General features: G+C 41.6%; 1 protein-coding gene across 1 annotated transcript in view; it reads right to left on the bottom strand.

The window, feature by feature from the left end:
* Window positions 1–993: 993 nt before the first annotated feature.
* LOC137373347 (stearoyl-CoA desaturase 5-like) overlaps window positions 994–24,193 on the bottom strand; it is an 85,017-nt gene continuing 61,817 nt past the window's right edge. The window contains exons 3-5 of the mRNA XM_068038172.1: window positions 23,327–23,532; window positions 17,449–17,681; window positions 994–5,550 (exon numbers count right to left, since the gene is read on the bottom strand). Of these exons, the coding sequence (XP_067894273.1) occupies window positions 5,360–5,550; window positions 17,449–17,681; window positions 23,327–23,532 (630 nt within the window). The 3' untranslated portion in view covers window positions 994–5,359. The remainder of the gene's footprint in view (window positions 5,551–17,448; window positions 17,682–23,326; window positions 23,533–24,193) is intronic.

The raw sequence follows: 24,193 nt of genomic DNA on the forward strand, positions 1-24,193 counted from the left end.
AAAGGAGCAGTGGTTTCACACTGGCAGGAGTCAGAATCACCCGGCCAGAAACTCAGCAATGGGAAACAGGATTAGGCCCACATCTCTAGCCACACATTTATCTTCCTAATCTAGCTGTTACTGTACTGGGTAAGGCATGGTACTGGTTGTATTATCACTTTTGTGATTCTGCTCCCGAGTCTACCTCCTAACTCCTGAAGTCTTTCTGTAGGACCTGAATCCTATTCCTCCTTATGGTATTAGTTCTGACATGAACTGCTACTTCCAGCTTATCCCCCCACCCTTTCCAAGTGTTTCTGCATCTGCTCTGTTATGACGCCTACCACAGCACCTGGGAAGCAACACGCCATTCAGGACTCGGGTCTACAGATACCTGTCAATAATAAAGAAATGCTGATTGTGATTTTTAAAAATTCTCATTAAAAAAGTCTTACTTTTCCACTTCAGCTGTTATTCCTGCATCTTGTAACAAGAAAATAGAGTGGCTCCATCGCTCATTGGGTAAATACCCTACATAGAATCAGAGACAGGGAAGGGCCGAGGTTTATTCCCCAGCATGTGGGGAGTTGGCTGCTTCACCTTGGCCAGCAGAAGGGTGGCTACATTTGGCCTCAGCCAGGATTCACACCAATAATCATTATCCAGAGTTCTCTGCTGGACAATACAAATAGATGGACATCAACTTGGCTTTGATGCCCTCCATGGCCAAATGGCCTGTGGCAATATACATTGTTCAGGCCCAGGCAAGAACAATAGCTACTTGGATGAGGTACTGACGGGTTGTTTGTCCATGGAGCCAAACTCCAGCAACAGGCAGCACTTCCTGGACTCAAGGAGAGAATTTTTGAGTAAAGCGAACCTCTTTATTACAGTGGTCAGAAAGTTGATAACTACAAGTAATGCAAACACCAGAGACAAGGCAAATTTAGCAGCATTTATTTTAAACTATTTCAAACTCTACATTTAAGTTAATGAGAGAGCATTAAACTTTGTAATATGCAAACAATATTTGCTTCAAATAGGTCAACAGGATAGATAGGTTATTTCTGGCCTTGGTTCCCATTTCATTTCGTTTCTTTTTTCACGGGCCAAATTCCAAATCGCTTTTTAAAAAATTAGATTGCCTTAAAAGTGCACAAGTGTCTTCCATGAGCTTTGTGAACCTAATGCAGTGATTATGGTGATGAATAAATACACAAATACAGGATCTGGTATTCCACACAGTCATAAGAGAAGGCTGCTTCTGATTTTACAAGGAGCTTGGACAGGTTATTTCACCAGTGAGACACCACCACAGAATTCAGCTCAGGTACAGCTGCATTCCCAATACTACAGGTATGGGGTTGGGGCGGGGGAGGAGGTTAATAGGTAATTCAGCAAAATTTTGTACTAAGTAGATGAGAATAATTTTCAAGCTGTTTCCTTATTTTAATTGGGTTGGTTTTGTTTCACAGAACATCTAAAAAGGTTATTGTGTCTATGTTACTTGGCAGAGTTATGGGCTCTTTTCCCCCGATCTGGGAATCAGAAGAGATAATACTTAACAGCTGATGTAGAAAAACTAATTCATCCTAACTCAGTGAATCAATCCTGACATTGGCATGGGGTTGCTAAATTGCTTTTAATTCTATTCTGTAAGGTTGAGTACAGCAGTGCATATGGAGTCACTCCATACCCTATTCAGGGTGCACATGTGTTTTCATTCATTTTTGTCTTCTCTGTTACTTTGGCAAATAGTATTTAGTGGGAAATACTTGAAAATATTAATTCTCCAGGAATCCACAGCAAGTGTGGGCTTATAGCTGAGATTTAACATTAGGAGCAATCATCAAGGTTAAATTAGATAGGTCTCCTTACTGAACTAATTATGCAAAGCACAGTTATTACAGATGGGCCATATGGTCTACTTCTGCTCCTATTTCTTGTGTCTTGTGATACAGTTCTCATTATCAATTAGCTCCTGTAAACTGGAGTTGGATACAAGTCCACAGAACGAGTTGGTATGGGACTCTTTTCCAAATGCATGTGGCACATTTCTCATGAGAACAGTACCCTCATTTATAAGCAAAATGAAACCAACACCACAAAATTCAAACATATTCACAGTTCATTTAGTAAATACTGCAATTGAATCATGTATTATAGTATCAACATCTCAGATTGTACAGTACAATTCAACATTTGTTGCCAAGGAAGTTGTTTTGCAGAAATACATATGAAAGTTTGCAATTAAAGAAATTCTTCCTTTCCACAGTTCATTATTACACATATTATTATACCGACTATCTCCAGAGGGGAGGGATGATCTAGGATATAGAGTACTCTGCAATTGGTGTTGTTTGCCAACTATGTATATTAGCTCCAGCATTCAGCTCCAAGAACTTTCAGTTTGGAAGTAAAGTGATCAACCACACTCATTGCAAAACCAGCAAAAAAAAGCATGTGGTGCTTCAAGTACTTAGTATTTTCAAATATATTTTGTTGATATCCTATATCAACCCAAAATGTCCAATATGCTGAGGGTGACCAGAGATGGTGAACAGACAAAAGAAGTTGACATCAGTGTTCTATGAGACAAAACATGTCAGACTTTTCCGTAAAAGAAATGCTGGTGACCCTTAGCTGAAGGATGGACAGAAGCGTCTAACTAACAAGCCATTTGGATAGTTTACAGAGAATTTGCTGCTGGAAATATGTAATCTTGTGTTAGCCTTGTTAGTGAATACTGCAGGCTATTTGGCAATGAGAGCATCACAGTGGCGGCCAATCCTATCTTCACCTGATGACCACTTATTTGCACTTTCAACTGGGGTCACAAGACAGAAATTGGGAGCGGAACACTGGGCTGATTTGTCTCCTCCCTAATGCAGAGGCACTAAGGTCAATTGAAGCCTTCTTACTGATCCACGAACTCAATATAACTCAAACCTGGGACCCTCCTGGTCGGCATGGTTCTCGTACTCACTGAGCTATTCAATTTGTTCAAATTATTTTTCACTCCCTTTCCCCTTTACTAGGTTCCCAGGTCAGGCACCAACTATAGCTGAAAGGGAAAGCAATAGTGTTGCTCCCTTAGTCTGTGATGTTTTGTACTGGCCACTAGGTGGTGCTCAAGAATGGACCTGCAAGCACTCTCCCTCTATTTCCATCAGGAAGGCATTTGGTCTCAACTTGGTAGGCAGACAATTTAGTCATGTGATGGTTACTGGTACTGACCCACACAGATCACCTTTCAATTAATCTGTCATCATGCAATATTACCTGTTAAACAATACAATTACATGTACTTGACTCATGCTCCTTTTAACCTTTTAAAAATGTGATTAATCTTTTAAAAATATGATTAATTTTGTAAGTATTCATTCTTTAAATTTGAGCTGGTGACCTTTCTCTCCACTCATATCAGTATTGTAATCTTATTTTTAATTTGAAGTATGGCAAAATCCATATTTAATTGCAAGGGCAGACTTTGGTTTATTCAGATATTAGCAAAGTATTCCATGTAATCTCCTGTTTTATCGTTAATAAGGTACACAACAAAGAACAGTAGAGACACCACCTAACCCACAAATTAGGCAATTTAACTCATCACTGAAGAATACTGTCACAATATAAAGGACAATGGATTATACAATGCATTCTAACAGAATGAACACATAATCTTGCTATTTTGAAATGGTGCATTGATTTTATCAAGGGGAAAGGATATAAACTCATTTTACAGTTATTTTTATACTCAATTAAATAGTTCAATGCTTTTGTGATGTCACCAAAACGTTAGGGATGGATGAACACAGAGTTGCTGTGACATTGTAAAGTGTTGCTGCATGACTTATTGCACATTATCACAAATTTCTGCCCCTTGCATTTCTGCTCCTCCCTCTCTCCAATGCCCCATCTTTCTCTCATACACAATGAATAGCAGCCATCTCATAACTCATTGGTAACAAAGCAACAGCCACTTCCTTTAAAGGGTTCTAACAGCAGAGGCACAAGTTGAGTTGTGATAGTCATTTGCACCAATGAAAAATTGCCTGGAGATCACTGTCAACAGTGACACGTGTATGTGGGCATATCATTTCCCTGGAGAGTTTTCACTGTGTTTCTGAAATGAATGTCCAGCACATCCAGATTGTTCATGCCCCTCAAGAATTGTGCAACAATTTTGATTTTCAATTTTCATATGTCTAATATAGTTGCTCCCACCCATACCCAAGTAAATAAAAAATTCATCTTAATAAGCAACAAGGGATAGAGCAGCCAAAGGTTAGAAAGTCTTAATCAGGAAACATTCCATTAAGAACTGAATCTTATTTAAGTCTTTTTTCAATGTTTCTCAAATATCCTGTAGCTTGTATCCTGCGTTTACTCCTGTCAGTGAGAAAAGTTGGCTTCTGCTGACCTTGATTCATATGTTCACACACGAGACCCTCTTCTGTATTGAAAACCTAATCTCTCACCAAACACAAGGTTTACATTGTCAATATCAACATGAAATGTAAATCTGATTTATATTACATAATTTGGTCTCAAAAAAGATTAAAGCCATCAATATCTTCCCTAAACACAATATCTGCCACATCTGATGAACCTTATGAAAAAAAATTCCTTTTTCTCCCCTCTAACAATTCTCCTTTGTCACACCAGAGGCATCTATGAAGCACAGCAATCTTCCATTCCATCACTGCACCAGAATTAAATAAAACTTTTGTTTTAAATTAGACAAAGATTCTTAATAGCCATTAACACAAACAGAAATCAAGGATTCAAGACCCTTCACTTTCCCCTCAGTAACTGCTTTCTAGTATAAAGTTGACATGGGGTTCAAATAAACTGATATATGAAATAATAAACATCATTGGCATTGACATTAAAACAAGATCATGTAGTTTCACCCTTTCAAGCCCACAACTCTGAATTTATTATGTGCAATACTACTACTCTGCCTTTCTAGATTGGGAATCATTTCACAAACCTGTTTTATGAAACCACTATATTGATGACTTAACTAAATCTAAAGTCTCCTGAGGGCAATGCAAACTTGATTGATATACAGTTTCCCTTTTAGACACTGCAGTACAGTATGGGACATTTGCTGTCACTTATTACATCAGACTACTGCTGGCAGACTAATTCGGCCTTTTTGCTGTCCGAAAAATATAGTCAACGCGCTCAAGGATGTCTGACTTGCATGGACTGGAAAGAGTTAAGTGGAAGAAAATGAAACTGCAATAAAGCTAAATGCATTCTCATTGTCACAAGCTTGAAATGCAATGACTATATTTCCAAGTTAAAATAACAGCAAACTTAAATGAGTGAAATCTTCGTGTGAACTTTTCAGACTTTCTTCGTGTTTCTTTTAAGTACTCCCGTCCCCAGTCCTTAATTTGCGTACTTCAATCATCTGCTTAGAGGCTCGCTTTCGGTCACTTGCCAGGCCAAGCCAACACATGAAATCAATAAAGCATGTGGTTGGGTTCAGTCGGACACCAAACTCACTTGTTGAGTAGTCGAATGGAAATGTGTGGTGATAGTTGTGAAATCCTTCCCCTGTAAGAAATGCAGCAATTTTATTATCTGTCCAAAATATTCCCCGTAACTGCATTCAGGCCTCTAACAAGGACCAGCACAGTGCCCGACTTGGGTACAACTGTCTATCAGATAATATTATTCCCCCTCATGCACCTCCTCTTGCTAGCAGCCGTTACTGCATTTTTTTTTTTAGGTTTTTATTGATCAGAGTTAAACACTTTCAGTTTCTGTAACTATTAATCCTCAGGTTTTTTTTGCTAGATCTCTTTAAACTATCTTCTGAACTTGTACATGAGTCACAGAAAGTTAACATGCAGGTCCAGCCAGCAATTAGGAAGCAAATGATATGTTAACTTTTGATACAAAGGGATTGGAGTACAAGAGTAAGGAAATCTTACTACCATTTTGTAGGGCCTTGGTCAGACCACACCTGGAGTACTGTGTACAGTTTTGGTTTCCTTACCTAAGGAAGGATATACTTGCCTTAATGCAACTAAGGTTTTCTGCACTGATTCCTGGGATGAAGCAATTGTCCTAAAGGAGGAGACTGAGTAGACTAGGCCTTTGTCCCCTAGAATTTAGACGAATCAGAGGTGATCTAATTGAAACATAAAATTCTTAAGGGATTTGAAAGGTAGATGCTGGGAGGATGCTTCTGGAGAGTCTAGAACTGGGAGTCACAGTCTCAGAATAGGGGGTCAGCCATTTAGGACTGGGATGAGGATAAACGTCTTCACTCAAATGGTTGTTAATCTTTGGAATTCTCAACCCATAAGAGCTGTGGATGCCCAGTCATTGAGTATATTCAAGACCGAGATATTTTGGGGTACAAAGGGAATTAAGGGTTTTAGGGATAGTGCGGGAAGATGGAGTTGAGGTAAAAGATCAGCCATGATCTTACTGAATGGCAGAGCAGACTCGAAGGGCCAAATGGCCTCTTCCAGCTCTTATTTCATATGTTCTTAAAATGTATAATTGGTAATCTGTAAGTGGTGCCCAATTCAATTATTTGCTTACATATAAATCACTCATTTAATTCTGAATATGCTGTAATTTGAACATAAAAAACATTTAAAAAGTCTGTTCTTTTTAAATGTGACACAGCAAAAACACTCAAGATGCAAAAATCCTGGGAAATTCCTACACTGGGTTTTCTTGCTAATTAATGAGAACTAATTTAAATACTACGACTGATTGATTGCAAATTAGAGTTTTCACTAGATGTGGTACGATAATGCTTATATTGAACTATATTTTTAACCCGCTTGTGATATGCCCTGGTTAGAAGTGGCTGAGAAATGACATGGTGGGAAGTTGAGGTCCAGGCCTTCACTGATACAATGTTTTATTAACCACAAAGTTTTTAAAAGGTACCAAATGATCAAAACTTCAGCAGAAATTCAAGCAAAGCGTGAAAACAGATAGGCTGCTGTAAACACCTTAGTAGAATTCCAGAGGCCCAGAGAGAGGGCAGAGAAAACAATAGTGCCTTGAACCCTAGACAAAACAGCTTGGTGCCAAGGCCATCATGTGATACTTGCTTTGGCCAAGCACTCGCATTGAAATGTCAATGTGCTGATAAGGGCCCGAGAGTAGGAAAAAATCGTGAGACACTAACCTGGCCTGGGTGGGCAGGTGGCTGCGTGACATCTCTTACAATTGGACATCTCAAATAATAGCAAAGTAACGGCTGGGTTAAATCAGTCTCTACAGGCTTTATTGTGTAGCAAGAGTATAAGAAAGGGTACTCTGAGCACAGAGAGAGTAGAGGTGTCTGGCCAGAGGTTTGGGACCATCGCACGGACCTCACAGAAGGACGGGCTGGTGGGGGGGAAACTACACGTATCTGTGTTGCATTGACTGACACGATGGTGCTTGGGGCACAACCATTAGGAATAGACATGTGGAGATCGTGCTTCCACCCAGGGCGTTACAGTGATGCTGTTGCACTTTGATGCTACTGCTCAGGAATTAGCTTGTGAGAAGTCTTCCTTATACTGAATAAATATAACCACTGTCATCAATAAGGACATCACTTCAAATCATTTCAGAACTTGAGAGTGAAGGGGTGAAAGGGCTAATTCACTGTGACACCCACAAATTCTAACAAAGATCTTTGTTGAAAATCTACATCATCACTTGAATGTATCTGCACTAAGCCCTGAATAAAAACATAAGAAATCATGGAATGGCCACTCAGCCCATCAAGCCAGTTTATTTAATGCTAGTGTAAATGAAAGTATCCACATCTGATTCTAAACTAGGCAGATTTCAAAATGGCTTTTGAATTGTATGTGTGTGTGTAAATGGTAGCAGCTGCAGCATCAAACTGCAGTGCAAGTGTTTATCTTTCTCCAATTTACTTCCATTTAACCCATGAATGAAGACTACCCTCGTTAACTCTGTGTACTCTAAACCTTTTGTGAATTTGTTGGTAGAAGAGTAAGAAGAAATGTAGAACGTGTGAGCATTTTTTTGATTGTTGAGTGCTTTACTTCATTGGTTACTGAATGGTGGTACATATTTGCTAAATAAAAATACACGTGAAATATGTTTACCTGTATTTCGTGAGTAAAGTGTTTCCCACTAAAATGAATACTCGTAGCTAAAATGGTCTCAACGTGCGGCTAGTCAGCAATTTCTATTGGACAACACTGGGTGTAGGGAAATACAGGAAAATAGGCACTTACTGCTACAATGGTCCTTTAACATAGAGGGATAAGTATAATGAATGTCAAGTACTTACTCTGTCATTGGTCCCCACCAATTAAACTTACTAATCTGGGAGGATCGCTATGTTTATTCACTTTAATTAAGGAGATCCAAGGGGATGACACATAATGAAAAGTGATTCTCCTAAGGTGCAATTGCTCCGTGGCACCAATGTGTTAGATTTACAGTCTGTTGCAGCTCAAACTCAAGCGGTTTCCAATCCCTCTTTGCTCTGAATTCACTGACTTTTGCTAAAAATTAAGACAATCTCAAAACAGGTGAGCAATTAAAGGAAGGAATGGAGATTCTTGTTAAATTTAGCCACTGAAAGAATAGATTTATAATGATGATGTAATTGGCAATTATTTAACTGATGAAGTTATCTTTGTTATAATCATTCCACAGATATTAAAATCAAAAGCATTTTGTACTTCAGAAGTCAAAGTACACAGAGCTTGTCTAGACTGCGATATGAAAAATTCCCTCTGTTGAAATGAATGTGTGCCTGTACTGTATTTCTAAAAATATAAAATCAAATGCCAGTGAGTTAAGTGACCTCAGCTAAAGTGGCAGTGATGCACTACAGCTGCTGGAAGTGAACCCAGAACAGGGGAAGGGAATGGTAAGAAACGTAAATGCTCCTGTTGCTATTCACCATCTAGTGATCCTACCAGGAAGGGCATTTGTTTGGACACAGGTGCCTGGAACTTGTGTTGAAGGGTTGGGGTGTAGCCCGATCTACTGCTGTTATTTCAGCAGATGATTGATAGAATCTCCATAAAAATGGTGCAAATAGTTAAAAGTGGCTGTTCACACTGTTTCTCCAGGATTTTGCCAAGATATGATCGTATATGAGAAAAAGCCCTGCCGAAATCCAAGGGCCAGGGTGAAGACAGCATTAGGCCCAGCTATGTTGCTCAACCACACAGTGGAAACTGGAAGCTGCTAGATGGTGACTAAGACGATGACAGAGTGAGATACTGCTGAGAGAAAGTACCATCAGTGAGTTTGGCCTGATGGTCATGACTGTATTGTAAATATGCAGATAGTGCCCAATGATACTATCAGGACCTGATCTGCAATTTCACCCTGAGGCCTGAGCAAGGGAGCAGTGTCTGCTTCACTGTCAGGAAAACCAGCTAGAAGCCGGATCCTAGCCCAGAAGAGGTTGGAGGGTAAGTTTTTTTTTAAATTTATTTTTTCGTGTCTTTGTAAGCCAGGAGAGATAACAGCGCTCCTGCAGGTTTCACAAGGTTGCCTGGAGTCTCCTTTCCACCAGGCTACCTGCCCCCCCAATTGCAGCAAGGCCCTAAACTAAGTCAGGGATCAAACCCACGAGTCCCCAAGTGCAGCCTCCTGACCCTTTTTGTGTTTCCACTCACTGGCCAGGCTGTCAATTTGGCCAACTGTTGGGCGGGAGTCTGCGGTAGGTTATTTAAATGAGGCCCTGCTTTTAAGATTGGCATGGCCTCCATATCCCTGGCCTTGCCAGGTTTTCCCTAAACTACTGCACTCCCCTGCACCCTCCCCATTCCATTGTGATGACCTAATTGAAAGGGGAGGGTGCAGGTGTACCTGAAATCTTCAGGTATCTTGTATCCACAGTATTTGGTTTTTTTTCTTTTTTCAATTAGGTAGTTTAACTGCAATTGTATTATCTGGATTTGTGCTGATTGTGCATTTTGAACTGAGAAACTAGCTTGGAAGAATGCGTGAATTCCTTGTCATCAGGTAGAATCTTGTAGGTATATAAAAAACCTTGTGCTAACAAGAGGCTTCTTGAGCTGAGATTCCAGTGGAAAAAAAGAGGGCGATTTTCAAATTACAATTTAGTGATCCAGTGGAAGCAATGTGAGGAGCCATAGGGCAGGTACCCAAGTTCACAAGTGTTACAGCTGTCTCTCAGGACAGTAGGACACCTGTATTAGAACATTACATTAGAACATTACAGCGCAGTACAGGCCCTTCGGCCCTCGATGTTGCGCCGACCTGTGAAACCATCTGACCTACACTATTCCATTTTTATCCATATGTCTATCCAATGACCACTTAAATGCCCTTAAAGTTGGCGAGTCTACTACTGTTGCAGGCAGGGCGTTCCATGCCCCTACTACTCTCTGAGTAAAGAAACTACCTCTAACATCTGTATGTTTCTCCTTCACACAGAAATCCTGAAGATGCAAATATATTAGGGCGGCACAGTGGTTAGCACCGCAGCCTCACAGCTCCAGGGACCCGGGTTCAATTCTGGGTACTGCCTGTGCGGAGTTTGCAAGTTCTCCCAGTGACCGTGTGGGTTTTCGCCGGGTGCTCCAGTTTCCTCCCACAGCCAAAGACTTGCAGGTGATAGGTAAATTGGCTATTGTAAATTGCCCCTACTGTAGGTAGGTGGTAGGGAATATGGGATTACTGTAGGGTTAGTATAAATGGGTGGTTGTTGGTCAGCACAGACTCGGTGGGCCGAAAGGGCCTGTTTCAGTGCTGTATCTCTAAAATAAAAAAAATATCTGTGATATATTCACGACTTGGGCATACAGGCATAATTTCAAAGTTTGCAAATGTCACGATGCTCGGAAATGCATTAAGCAGTGAGGAAGATAGTAACATACTTCAGGAGGGTATAGATTACTGAAATGGGCAGACACGTGGCAGATGAAATTTAAAGCAGAGAAGTGTGAAGTGATTCATTTTGGTAGGAAGAATGAGGAGAGGCAACATAAACAAAGTGGTACAATTTTAAAATGGATGCAGGAAGAGAAAGACACAGGGGTGTATCTACGCAAACCTTTGAAGGTGGTAGGAGGCTGTTTAAAAGGCATGCAAGATACTTGGCTTTCTAAATAAAGGTGTCAAGTATCAAAGCAAAGATGTTATGGCAAACCTTTAGAAAACACTGGTTAGCTCCTATCTGGAGTATTAAGTTCAATTCTGGGCACCACTCTTTAAGAAGGATATCAACACCTTGGAAATGAATGGTACCAGGAATGAGGAACTTCGGTTATGTGGAGAGACTGGAGAAGCAGGGTTTGTTGTTCTTAAAGCAGAGGTTAAGTGGAGACTTGATAGAGATGTTCAGAAACATGAAGGATTTTTGAATAAATGAGAAGTATTTCCAGTGGTAGAAGGGTCAGTCACCAGATTTAAGGTAATTGACAAGAAGAACCAGAGGCAACATAAGTTTTTTTTTGACGCAGTGAATTGTTAAAATCTGGAATGCACTGCCTAAAAGGGTGATGGAATCAGATTCAATAATAACTTTCAAAAAGGAATTAGGTAAATATTTCAAGTGGAAAAATTTGCAAAGTTATAGGGAAAAAACAAGGAGGTTGGACTAATTGGATCGTTCTTTCTAAGGCACAATGGGCCAAATGACTTCATTCTGTGTTGTATCATTCTATGATTCTAGGGGGTACACAATCTATTTCAGTGTGAAGACCACCTTCCAGTAAATGTATGTAGCACCTGCATAAAGGGAGGTTGCCAACCCAGTTAATATAGTCACCCACTCTCTCATACTTGGTTGCAAATGGGGAAGAAGAGTACTATCATGGGGAGTCACACAAAGATAAATGTGCTCCTCACAATTTATTTGTGGGGCCCAATCATGGCACAAATTTAAGTTGTGAAGAGCCTCACCTTCTGGGTGGTACTTATTCAACCACTGTAAATTGCCAACACCCTTTCCATCTCTCATTATGCTTCAGCTGTACAGCACACTTTTTGCTAAAGTGAAGGTGGCAGCCAAAGAACAGTAAACGGATGCTGAGGCATCCACGCTAAGGTACCACTTTATTGTTGGGGTTTCTAAATGGTGTCAGAAGCTATGGTTGCAGAGAATAGTCCTGTTTTCCTAAACAGCTATTGACCCACTGTTGTTCCTTTTTCAATCAAATGTCATGGGCGTCGTGAAATGTCATATAAGGAGGACATCCTGGCTACTTTTCTGGATAACGGTTACTGATGTACACTTCTATTGAGGTAGACTTTAGAAAGGTGAGGAATGAGATAGCTGAGGAGGAGATATTGGAACATAGGACTGTACAACGACGGGGGTAAGGGAGCTGTTTTTTAAAAAGGGATTGGAAATGTACAGAATAAGTACATTTCATTTAAAAAAGTACACTAGTAGTTGTTTCAGGCTGCCATGGATAAGTTAGAAACCAATTAAAATTAAAGATGAGGGAGCACCAGGACCATAGTAATGGAAAAACTAGGGAAGAACATGAGAAATTAAGAAAATGAGTGTGGAAGAAGAAAAGCTGAGGGGTATTATGAAATTTTAAACAAAAAAAATAAAAAGGAACAGTAAAATATTTTACAGGTATATCAGAGAGAATTGATTAAAGTCAAATAGGACCCTGAGGAGAATATTATACTCAACTTATAGATGATGATCAAAAAATGGTGGAGGTATTTAATAAGTACTTAGAATTGGCCTTCATTAAAGGGTAAGATATCAAGGAGGAGCTGAATCTTGAAGTGATGAGGCCTTAGAAAATATTGCCAGGATAATTCTCTGGGTTTCTCCCAATCAACTGTTGCAACTTTGGTGGAAACTGTGGATACACATGGGTCTAAGGTTACTGTCATTCTTCCACTGAATATTATGGCAGCTGATTGGTAGAAACCCCAAGGAAATTCCCAGCATATATTTCAGGGCTATATATTTTTTTTTATTCATTCATGTGATGTGGGCGTCGCTGGCCAGGCCAGCATTTACTGCCCATCCCTAATTGCCCTCGAGAAGGTGGTAGTGAGCTGCCTTCTTGAACCGCTGCAGTCCATGTGGGGTAGGTATACCCACAGTGCTGTTAGGAAGGGAGTTCCAGGATTTTGACCCAGCGGTAGCGAAGGAACGGCAATTTAGTTCCAAGTCAGGATGGTGTGTGACTTGGAGGGGAAATTGCAGGTGGTGGTGTTCCCATGCATTTGCTGCCCTTGTCCTTTTCATTGGTAGAGGTCGCGGGTTTGGAAGGTGCTGTCTAAGGAGCCTTGGTGCATTGCTGCAGTGAATCTTGTAGATGGTACACACTGCTGCCACTGTACGTCGGTGGTGGAGGGAGTGAAAGTTTGTAGATGGGGTCCCAATCAAGCCGGCTGCTTTGTCCTGGATGGTGTCGAGCTTCTTGAGTGTTGTTGAAGCTGCATCCATCCAGGCAAGTGGAGAGTATTCCATCACACTCCTGACTTGTGCCTTGTAGATGGTGGACAGGCTTTGGGGAGTCAGGAGGTGAGTTACTCGCCGCAGGATTCCGAGCCTCTGACCTGCTCTTGTAGCCATGGTATTTATATGGCTACTCCAGTTCAGTTTCTGGTCAATGGTAGCCCCCAGGATGTGGATAGTGGGGGATTCAGCGATGGTAATGCCATTGAATGTCAAGGGGAGATGGTTAGATTCTCTCGTTGGAGATGGTCATTGCCTGGCACTTAAGTGGCAAGTAACATTCGCGCCACACATCAGCCCAAGCCTGGATATGGTCCAGGTCTTGCTGCATTTCTACACGGACTGCTTCAGTATCTGAGGATTCACGGATGGTGCTGAACATTGTGCAATCATCAGCGAACATCCCCACTTCTGACCTTATGATTGAAGGAAGGTCATTGATGAAACAGCTGAAGACGGTTGGGCCTAGGACACTACCCTGAGGAACTCCTGCAGTGATCTCCTAGAGCTCAGATGATTGACCTCCAACAACCACAACCATCTTCCTTTGCACGAGGTATGACTCCAGCCAGCGGAGGGTTTTCCCCCCGATTCCCTTGACCTTAGTTTTGCTAGGGCTCCTTGATGCCATACTTTGGTCAAATGCTGCCTTGATGTCACTCAGTCACTCTCACCTCACCTCTTGAGTTCAGCTCTTTTGTCCATGTTTGAACCAAGGCTGTAATGAGGTCAGGAGCTGAGTGGTCCTGGCGAAACCCAAACTGAGCGTCGCTGAACAGGTTATTGCTAAGCAAATGCCACTTGATGGGACTGTTGATGACACCTTCCATCACTTTACTGATGATTGAGAGTAGACTGATGGGGCGGTAATTGGCCGGGTTGGTCTTGTCCTGCTTTTTGTGTACAGGACATACCTGGGCAATTTTCCACATTGCAGGGTAGATGCCAGTGTTGTAGCTGTACTGGAACAGCTTGGCTAGGGGCGCGGCAAGTTCTGGAGCACAGATCTTCAGTACTATTGCCGGAATATTGTCAGGGCCCATAGCCTTTGCAGTATCCAGTGCCTTCAATCGTTTCTTGATATCACGCGGAGTGAATCAAATTGGCTGAAGTCTGGCAGCTGTGATGCTGGGGACTTCAGGAGGAGGCCGTGATGGATCATCAACTCGGCACTTCTGACTAAAGACTGTTGCAAATGCTTCAGCCTTATCTTTAGCACTGATGTGCTGGGCTCTCCCATCATTGAGGATTGGGATATTTGTGGAGCCACCTCCTCCAGTTAGTTGTTTAATTGTCCACCACCATTCACGGCTGGATGTGGCAGGACTGCAGAGCTTAGATCTGATCCGTTGGTTATGGGATCGCTTAGCTCTGTCTATCGCATGCTGCTTACGCAGTTTGGCACACAGATAGTCCTGTGTTGTAGCTTCACCAGGTTGTCACCTCATTTTGAGGTATGCCTGGTGCTGCTCCTGGCATGCCCTCCTGCACTCTTCATTGAACCAGGGTTGGTCTTCTGGCTTGATGGTAATGGTAGAGTGGGGGATATGCTGGGCCATGAGGTTACAGATTGTGGTTGAGTACAATTGTGCTGCTGCTGATGGCCCACAGTGCCTCATGGATGCCCAGTTTTGCATTGCTTGATCTGTTCGAAATCTATCCCATTCAGCACGGTGGTAGTGCCACACAACACGATGGAGGGTATCCTCAATGTGAAGGCGGGTCTTCGTCTCCACGACTGTGCAGTGGTCACTCCTATCAATACTGTCATGGACAGATGCATCTGCAGCAGGCAGATTGGTGAGGATAAGGTCAAGTATGTTTTCCCCTCTTGTTGGTTCCCTCATCACCTGCCGCATACCCAGTCTAGCAGCTATGTCCTTTAGGACTCGGCCAGTTTGGTCAGTAGTGGTGCTGCCGAGCCATTCTTGGTGATGGCCATTGAAGTCCCCCACCCAGAGTACATTCTGTGCCCTCGCCACCCTCAGTGCTTCCTCCAAGTGCTGTTCAACATGGAGGAGTACCGATTCATCAGCTGAGGGAGGGCGGTAGGTGGTAATCAGCAGGTTTCCTTGTCCATGTTTGACCTGATGCCATGAGACTTCATGGGGTCCAGAGTCAATGTTGAGGACTCCCAGGGCAACTCCCTCCTGACTGTATACCACTGTGCCATCACCTCTGGTGGGTCTGTCCTGCCGGTGGGACAGGACATACCCGGGGATGGTGATGGCAGTGTGTGGGACATTGTCTGTCAGGTATGATTCTGTGAGTATGACTAAGTCAGGTTCTTGCTTGACTAGTCTGTGGGACAGCTCTCCCAACTTTGGCACAAGCCCCCAGATGTTAGTAAGGAGGACTTTGCAGGGTCGACAGGGCTGGGTTTGCCATTGTCATTTCCTGTGCCTAGGTTGATGCCGGGTAGTCCGTCCAGTTTCATTCCTTTTTATTGACTTCATAGCGGTTAGATACAACTGAGTGGCTTGCTCGGCCATTTCAGAGCGCATGTCAGAGTCAACCACATTGCTGTGGGTCTGGAGTCACATGCAGGCCAGACCAGGTAAGGACAGCAGATTTCCTTCCCTAAAGGACATTAGTGAACCAGATGGGTTTTTACAACAATCGACAATGTTTTCATGGCCATCATTAGACTAGCTTTTTAATTCCAGATTTATTAATTGAATTCAAATTCCACCCTGCTATGGTGGGATTTGAACCCATGTCCCCAGAGCAATAACCTGGGTCTCTGGGTTACTAGTCTAGTGACAATACCACTACGCCTCCCATATTAAGTGTGAATGTATGCCAGAGGACTGAAGAGTGGCCAATGTAGTACCCATTTTTAAAAAGGGGACAGAACAAATCCAAGTAATTATAGACCTGTTCGTTTAACAATTGTGGAAGTGAACATTTTAGAATCCTTAATTCAAGATGAGGTTATCACGTATCTAGATAAGGAAAGAATGGTTAAAAGTAGCTCGCACAGATTACAAAAGGGATGGAAATACTCAGCAGGTCTGGCAGCATCTGTGGAAAGAGAAGCAGAGTTAACGTTTCAGGTCAGTGACCCTGAGTTCTGAAGGAGAGTCACCGAGCTGAAACATTAACTCTGCTTCTCTCTCCACAGGTGCTGCCAGACCCACTGAGTATTTCCAGCATTTCTTGTTTTTATTTCAGATTTCCAGCATCCACAGCATTTTGCTTTTATTTCAAAAGGGATGGCTGTGGAGATAACAGACTTGGTTCATGGAGGAAATATAGTGGATATAATGTGTGTGGATTGTAGGAAAGCCTTAGATAAGGTTTACCATCCTCTTTGTGATTCCATACTCAATATCCTTTAAAAGTCTCCCATAAATGGAAGATTATTACAGAAGATTAATGATTTTTGGTATTAGGAGAATAGCAAACTGGATTAAAAGTTAAAGGTAATTTTCCAGAATGCTTGGAAATGGGTCATGACGTTCAACCAGGTTCCATTCTGAGGCTACTTCTCTTCACTGCATATATCAATGATTTGGAGATAGATAGGAACATAGGAGCAGGAGTAGGCCATTCAGTCCATCAAGCCCATCTAGAACAAGTGGTGTTGAAATTTACAAATTACACCAAAACAGGAGGTATTGTTAATTTTTTTAGAAGACCAAAGGAAGCTACAAAGGTATACTGAAAAGATGGAATTATGAGCTAAAATGTGGCAGATAGAATTCAATATTAGTAATGGAAGTAGGCTCGATGCTGTGGAAGAGCAGAAGGATTTGGAAGTACATGTTCACAGCAGGACATTAAAGTTAAGACCTCAAGCTGATAAAACACTAACTGAACTCTAGGACATAGAGAGAGTTGCTATCTTCAGGTGGCATAAAGGAAAGAGAATTGAACCTTTTTATTCTATCACTAAAATCCCAGATGTTCAGGTCAATGTGAAATTAACTGCATCCCAGAGCTCCAGTCAGTCTCTTCCTGCTACCAAATGTCATAAGTTTAAGAACACATCCAAGTTCACAAACTAACGTAACAGCTTGAACCGACTTCCTACTCACCAATTGCTCCGAAAGTAACTAATCTATTTTCTCTAGGGCTGATGTACTTGTCGTAGGGTCTGTTTCCGTACATGTGAGCAGCGCTGTTCACCAACCATGTAACATTGAGAGATACGGTATATCGAAGGATGGAAGCCAGGAAGTATGAATTCCACAGACTCTCCCCCCAGAAGTACCAGGGAATAAAAGTTGGCATTAAGAAACACATGATTAAAACAGAGGTCTTGTAGTACCTATGAAAGAGAGCAAATGAAAGTCCCAATGAAAGAAATCACCAGCACAATAATCAACTTTATGTATACAATGTAAAAACAAATACTATAACTGCTAACACTCGGGTAAACCTTTCAGTGGCTGGCTAAAAAGAGCATTACTTCCCCTTTCTTTGAACTGATGGGGACCAGTTTTAATTAAGACCAAATGCTTCTTCTGTAATTATTTGCAACATATATGTCAGTTTTGGTTACCCTATATCAAAAAGGAAAGTTCAATGGGGGGGCGGGGGGACTGTAAAGTTAATACATGATCTTTCTGTACCATAATATGAAGGGCAATTGTTTACCCTGGGATTTTTTGGCATATTGATGGATATTTTAAGATTATGAAGGTGTGTAATAAGTTTATCTGACATATATAATGTATAAAGTGAAGAATGCCATTCAAACAGAAATGCCATGAATTTCTTCAAGGGATTCTCCTGAGTGGTCCTCATAACAGAAACTCCAGATAGATGTATAAACAAGGTTTCCGTCCATCTTCCACCAAAGTCACAGTGGCCGATTGGAAGAACCCCCTCTGGAAACTCCTGATGAATTTCTATAGCAAAAAGATGATGAACACGAGGAACAAACTGCTAGTTCAAGTGGTCAAACAGAAAACTTTAAGGGGTTCAATTAGGAACCAAATAAGTTCTTTGTCTCTGAATGGACTCATGGCTTGTAAATTTTTACAAATGATACAGTGCAAACTCACAGGAAAGAAAGGGGTTGTTGGACTGACAGGCTAGAGGGTCAATGACTGTCTCCTGCTTGAAGTGCTTTGCTAAATTATATAATGTATAATGCATTTTCCTATGGAATATTTATCTGCAACCTCAGAGTTGGGCTGATAAGCGCAAGGAACATTCGCTCCACACAAGTGCCAGACAATGACTATCTCAAACAAGAGAGAATCTAATTATCTCCCCTGAATGTTCAATGGCATTACTATCGCTGAATCCCCCACTATCAACATCCTGGGGGTTACCATTGACCAGAAACTGAACCGGAACAGCCACATCAATACTGTGGCTACAAGAGCAGGTCAGAGACTGGGAATTTTGCAGCAAGTAACTCACCTCCTGACTCCCCAAAGCCTGTCCACCATCTACAAGGCACAAGTCAGGAGTGTGATGGAATACTCTCCACTTGTCTGGATGTGCGTAGCTCCAACAACACTCAAGAAGCTCGACACTATCCAGGAAAAAGTAGCCCGCTTGACTGGCATCTCATCCACCACCCTACACATTTACTCCCTTCGCCACTGATGTACAGTGGCAGCTATGTGCACCATCTACAAGATGCACTGCAGCAACGCACCAAGGCTCCTTTGACAGCACCTTCCAAACCCATGTCTTCTACCACCTAGAAGGACAAGGGCAGCATATGCATGAGAACACCACCACCTGCATGTTCCCCTCCAAGCTACACATCATCCTGACTTGGAACTATATCGCCGTTCCTTCACTGTCACTGGGTGAAAATCCTGGAACTCCCTTCCTAGCAGCACTGTGAGTGTACCTCCACTTCAAAGACTGCAGTGGTTCAAGAAGGCAGCTCACCACCACCTTCTCTAAGGCAATTAGGGATGGGCAATAAATGCTGGCCTAGCCAGAGCTGCCCACATCCCATGAACGAAAAAAAAAGTATACATTCTCATTATGCAGTTTCGAGTATGTTCCATATATTATATGGCATATAAGTATGTTACTATAGGATTTTCCTATATATCCTTTCCTGCAATTGCTCCCCCCCCTTCCTCCAGTTTTTGCCCTTACTCACCCTGAAGGCTAGGGTATGGCTCCACACTCCAAATGACTACTGTTCAGGGCAATGAATCATGGTTGAGTCTATTACTGCCTGACACAGCCTGCACTTCAAGCAGGAAATCACAGGACAGCTGTGGGAACCCTGACTGATTCTTCCCATTCAGTGTTGGGGAAATTGTGGACCCTGGCTAGGATCAATTAACTTGACACAGACAAAGGATCAAATCTGGGATTTTCATGGTCTGAATATCTTAGCACCACACTAGGTTGTGCACTTACCCATTCACATCATCATTTTTTAATTACACCATTCCATGTCACTCGTGGCTGTTAAAATGTGAAACAAACTTGGGGGAAAAACTAGGAATTCTAAAGAACAAATATCTGTTGTTCATACATGAGGCAGTTTTTGAATATTTGTTGGAGTATAGAATGGAGGGTTAAATTAGTAACACAACTGTAAATATGAACATTGTAGTGAGTGTTGGCACACTATTTAACCACAGAGGGCAAACCCTGATCTTATCTTCATCAGACATCTGCTTTCCAGCATGCAGTCACCCTGGCTGGCTGGATTTCCTTTACCTAAAGCAAATCTGAGCATCCCAACTGCTGCCCTAATTGAGAACAGACCTGAGATTTGAAACTGAGGCCTTCTGGCTTGTATGCCTATCACTACACTAGGCAGTGCCTTACCCACGAGGCCACTGGGGAGCCTAAAGGTAAACTTCTGATCCACTGAAGTTATGTGGTTTCAATTCATGCATCATTAGTATTACCTATTTAACACCACAACCCAGTGCAGCAGAATCAAAGACAACTGTAGGATCTATTTACCAAGGTCAAGAATTATGCAGTCAATCTCTGCAAGTTATATGTGAAAGATGCAATGCAAATGAAGTATTTGGATGCGACTCAAGTGGAGCTTACAGGCTTGAAATCACCAACTCACTTGGAGGTCAGCTGGCTTTTCATTAAAAATGCATTAGAATCTAGGCACAGTTTTTATTGTACTTCTACATGAATGCCTTAGTGTTATGGAACACGAGCACTTGTGCAATTTAGGTCATCAATCCTTTCCTTATTTATGAGGCAAATAAGTTTCAAAAGGTGGAAAAGAAATAAATACAAGATGTGAATATGTTTCTTAATGCCTCCGACAGCTGCAGCCCATAGGATTTGATGGTTATGATAAAGTGGCTTAATGTGCATACTTTGAAAACCATTGGCAGTTCTAATTGTGGCCAACTATGTTTGAAATAGTTTATAAACAATGAACATGGCACTTTTCTCATGCATATGCCTCACTCATATAAGTGAAAGGGTAACCCCCTGCTCAAAAATACTTGCTTAACATCGATTTGACTCCTAAATGTCCAGGTAAATATTGAATTTTTTCCCACTACTCTGAGTAAATAACAGGAAACTAAGTATGGACATTAGAATTCATAATTAACAAAGGTTGACATAAAAGTGCAACAAAAACACAACAACTGGAAGTAAGATTTTGTAGAAAGGAAGCACATGCAGATATAATATTTTTAATACATCATAGATGGGGAAAGACAGGGAAACACGATTGGAGTAGATGGGAGCAATTCTAACTTTGGGGGGAATAGGGTAAAATGAGTGATATCGAATTGGCTGTTCAATATACACCATGCCCAATTTTCCTCTCTATTGAAGTGAATGGAAGGAAATTCGGGCAGGATGTATAATTGGCGACCAATTCAATATGGCCCATTTTACACTATCCCCCAAATTTATTATTAGCCCCCGAAATCTCTAGTTGAAGAACTAGCAACAGGATGGGTGCGGTGGCTCAATGACCTCCTTCTGTGCTATAATTTCTCCGACTCTTACTTGCTGACGCTTCGGGTTCCAAGCAGCACTAGTTAGAAGGAAACCGAACATTCCGCCTACTGGCGTGAGGGATGCCACTGCCCTTCATTATAAAGCAACCAATACATCAGGTCTACTGTCTGAGGGCACCGCAGTACATCTTTTGTCAAGGTACTGCTATCAGATGCCACACCTTTACATCTCCTGGCAACTGCTGCTCTTCTATCCAGTTTCTGCAAAGATATTAGCATTGCTATCAAGACTAATTTTAGTAGGTTTTTAGTGGTAAAGTCACTGACTCTGATCCATACAGTGAAGGAACATCTCACATTCAGTCTCCAGTTTGCGCTGAGTTATCTAATCCCAACCAGGGCAGCAAAGGATACTACCAGTCTGACACAGTGCTCCTGGGAAAGGGGGGGAAAAAAATCAGCTAGAGTTCCTGGTCCTGACCACTATCCAATGACTACATTTGGTAGTGGAGGTGAGTGGACATGGAATTAGGCTTGGTTGTGATAGACTGCTAACATTCCTGGTCAAGGCTTACACATGAACAATGGGCATGAAGGTAAGCAGCTGGAGGAAGGCCAGTGCCTGTGGGATCATATCCCATTATAGGTCATTCTGTGAGAAGACAGTTATAAACAGATCAATACAAGAGATGAAAGGAGGAGGGGGAATGATTGGAGAGGAAAAGAAGTCTGATTCTGTTCCACTAGGAAAACACAGGGTAAAGATTTGCTTTGGATGTTATGTTTTAAAAGGACAGGGTTATGATTTTAAACAAAAACAAAGTTCTGGAAATACTCAGCAGGTCTGGTAGCATCTGTGAAAACAGAAACAGAGTTGATGTTTTGAGTCAGATATGCCTGTTCTGAAGAAGTCATATCTACTTGAATTGTTAACTCTCTCTCCACAGATGCTGCCAGATCTGCTGAGTATTTCCAGCAATTTCTGTTTTTATTTCAGATTTCCAGCATCCGCAGTATTTTGCTTTTATTTTAGGGTTATGATTTTGTTGCATATTGTGCCCAAAGGAAAACTTTGTCAACAGCAGCACTGAGGTTTACAGAGAGGGTTCATTTCCAATAATAGCAGCAAACAAAGATGGTGGCTGGAAGGAGGAGCTACCAACTTACGGCTCGAGATTTTGGAAAGCACTGCTCTGCAAGGCAAGAGCACAGCTAAGCAAACGCTGCAGAGTTTGCAGGAGCATCAACAGATGAGTCTTTCCTATTTATTGAAAGTGATTTGGTGAGCTAGCTTTGTTAGAATGTAATGCAGATAGCTGGCTTAAATTCCCAATACAAGTGAAATAAAAGAAAGACAATTACCCTCATGTCAGAATAGCTGCCATTTTCAGGTTGATGCAGACAGGCAGTATGTATCTCTCCCAAATTTTACAGTATGTAAAAACAAAAGGAGTACTATTACTTGCTTTTTAAATGAGACTAAATTTCAGCTTCATTAATGTAGATACTTCTGGAAATCACTTTTAAAAATCTATATATACAGTAGCACACAAGCCTCGTCATATTACATGAGTTGTAGGGAGAGATACAGTCACATCTGTCTGTTTCCCACATACAACCTAGGGGATGGATGTCAGACTGTGGGTGGGTTTATCAGCCCAGCTCAGACTACCTACATTAAAAGTCAAAACACTGGTATGAGTGTTAATTTACAAGAAATTATTTATTTAGTTAGCCTTTTAAGTACAAATTATTAATTATTTATTGGCAGTTTGTTGATGGTGACTTAGTAATATTAGGGATCCTACCATTAACTATGCCAAATTAGGAACACTGCTCCTTAGATGAGGGCAGGGAAATAATTTGTGAGCCCATGCTGCAGACAATGACAATAATCTAAACAAACCTGGCTACTTTTTGACCCTATTAGAATGAAGCCTCCCTAAAAGAAATAATCGCTTTCAATATTTATTATTAGCAATAGTGAACGAGTATTGCAATCTATTCCTGAGGTTTTATCTCACTCTGTAGTGCTTACTTTCTCTGGAACACAACAACAGGGTCAGCAAGCAGGTCACTAACATCCAGCTTCTTTCCTTTCTCCGCCACATCTGGGTGTTTTCGAAGAAACAGCCAGCCAATATGAGAAAAGAAGAATCCACGGGTGGCATTGTGGGGGTCAGCGTTGGACTCTGAGTATTTGTGATGTACCCGATGATCCCGGCACCACTCGTAGATGTCATTCTGTGAGGAGACAGGTGCAAACAGGTTGAGAGAGATCTGGTCATTAAGTCACCTTATGCATAATTCAATATCTCTTGATCTAGTTCATCTTTCAAACACAGCGTAACTCTGACAAACTCACTTGCAGCCCGAGTGGAGATTCAGGGTCTGACAGAACAAGGGTCATCAAAGGCTGTCACAATTTTCATTCATAATCAAGTGATTAAATCCCTTTGAGTCAATTGTCAGGTTGGTCAGAATGACACTCTGCACAATTGAACACCTTCTATTGTCACTTGGCAACTCAGAACCCTAGAATCTTTCCCTATATCCCATGAAAGCACAGCCAAGCTAGTACCTCCAGGATATGCAATCATATTGTTCCCATATGCTCAAACAGTATATACATAGGCTGGGAGAGAGATCTTAACCAAACCGTCCATTTGTGAGTTAAGACATACAGCACATACCTGCAACAAATTAAAAAGGGCAAATTAAAATCAGACCTTGGCCATTCCACTGCAAAGATAGGATTTGAAAACCTTGGCAAAATATTGCAGAAGCTGTGGAGAGGAGGCTGCTATCTTTCAGATTTTTTGGTCATGGCCAAAGATCCAACCTTATTGACAAAAACTGTCACAAAGTAGAAGGTTGAGCCAGACCCAGTGCATTGCCTGCTGTA

This window comes from Heterodontus francisci, chromosome 1, assembly GCF_036365525.1.
Source record: "Heterodontus francisci isolate sHetFra1 chromosome 1, sHetFra1.hap1, whole genome shotgun sequence".
NCBI lineage: Eukaryota > Metazoa > Chordata > Chondrichthyes > Heterodontiformes > Heterodontidae > Heterodontus > Heterodontus francisci.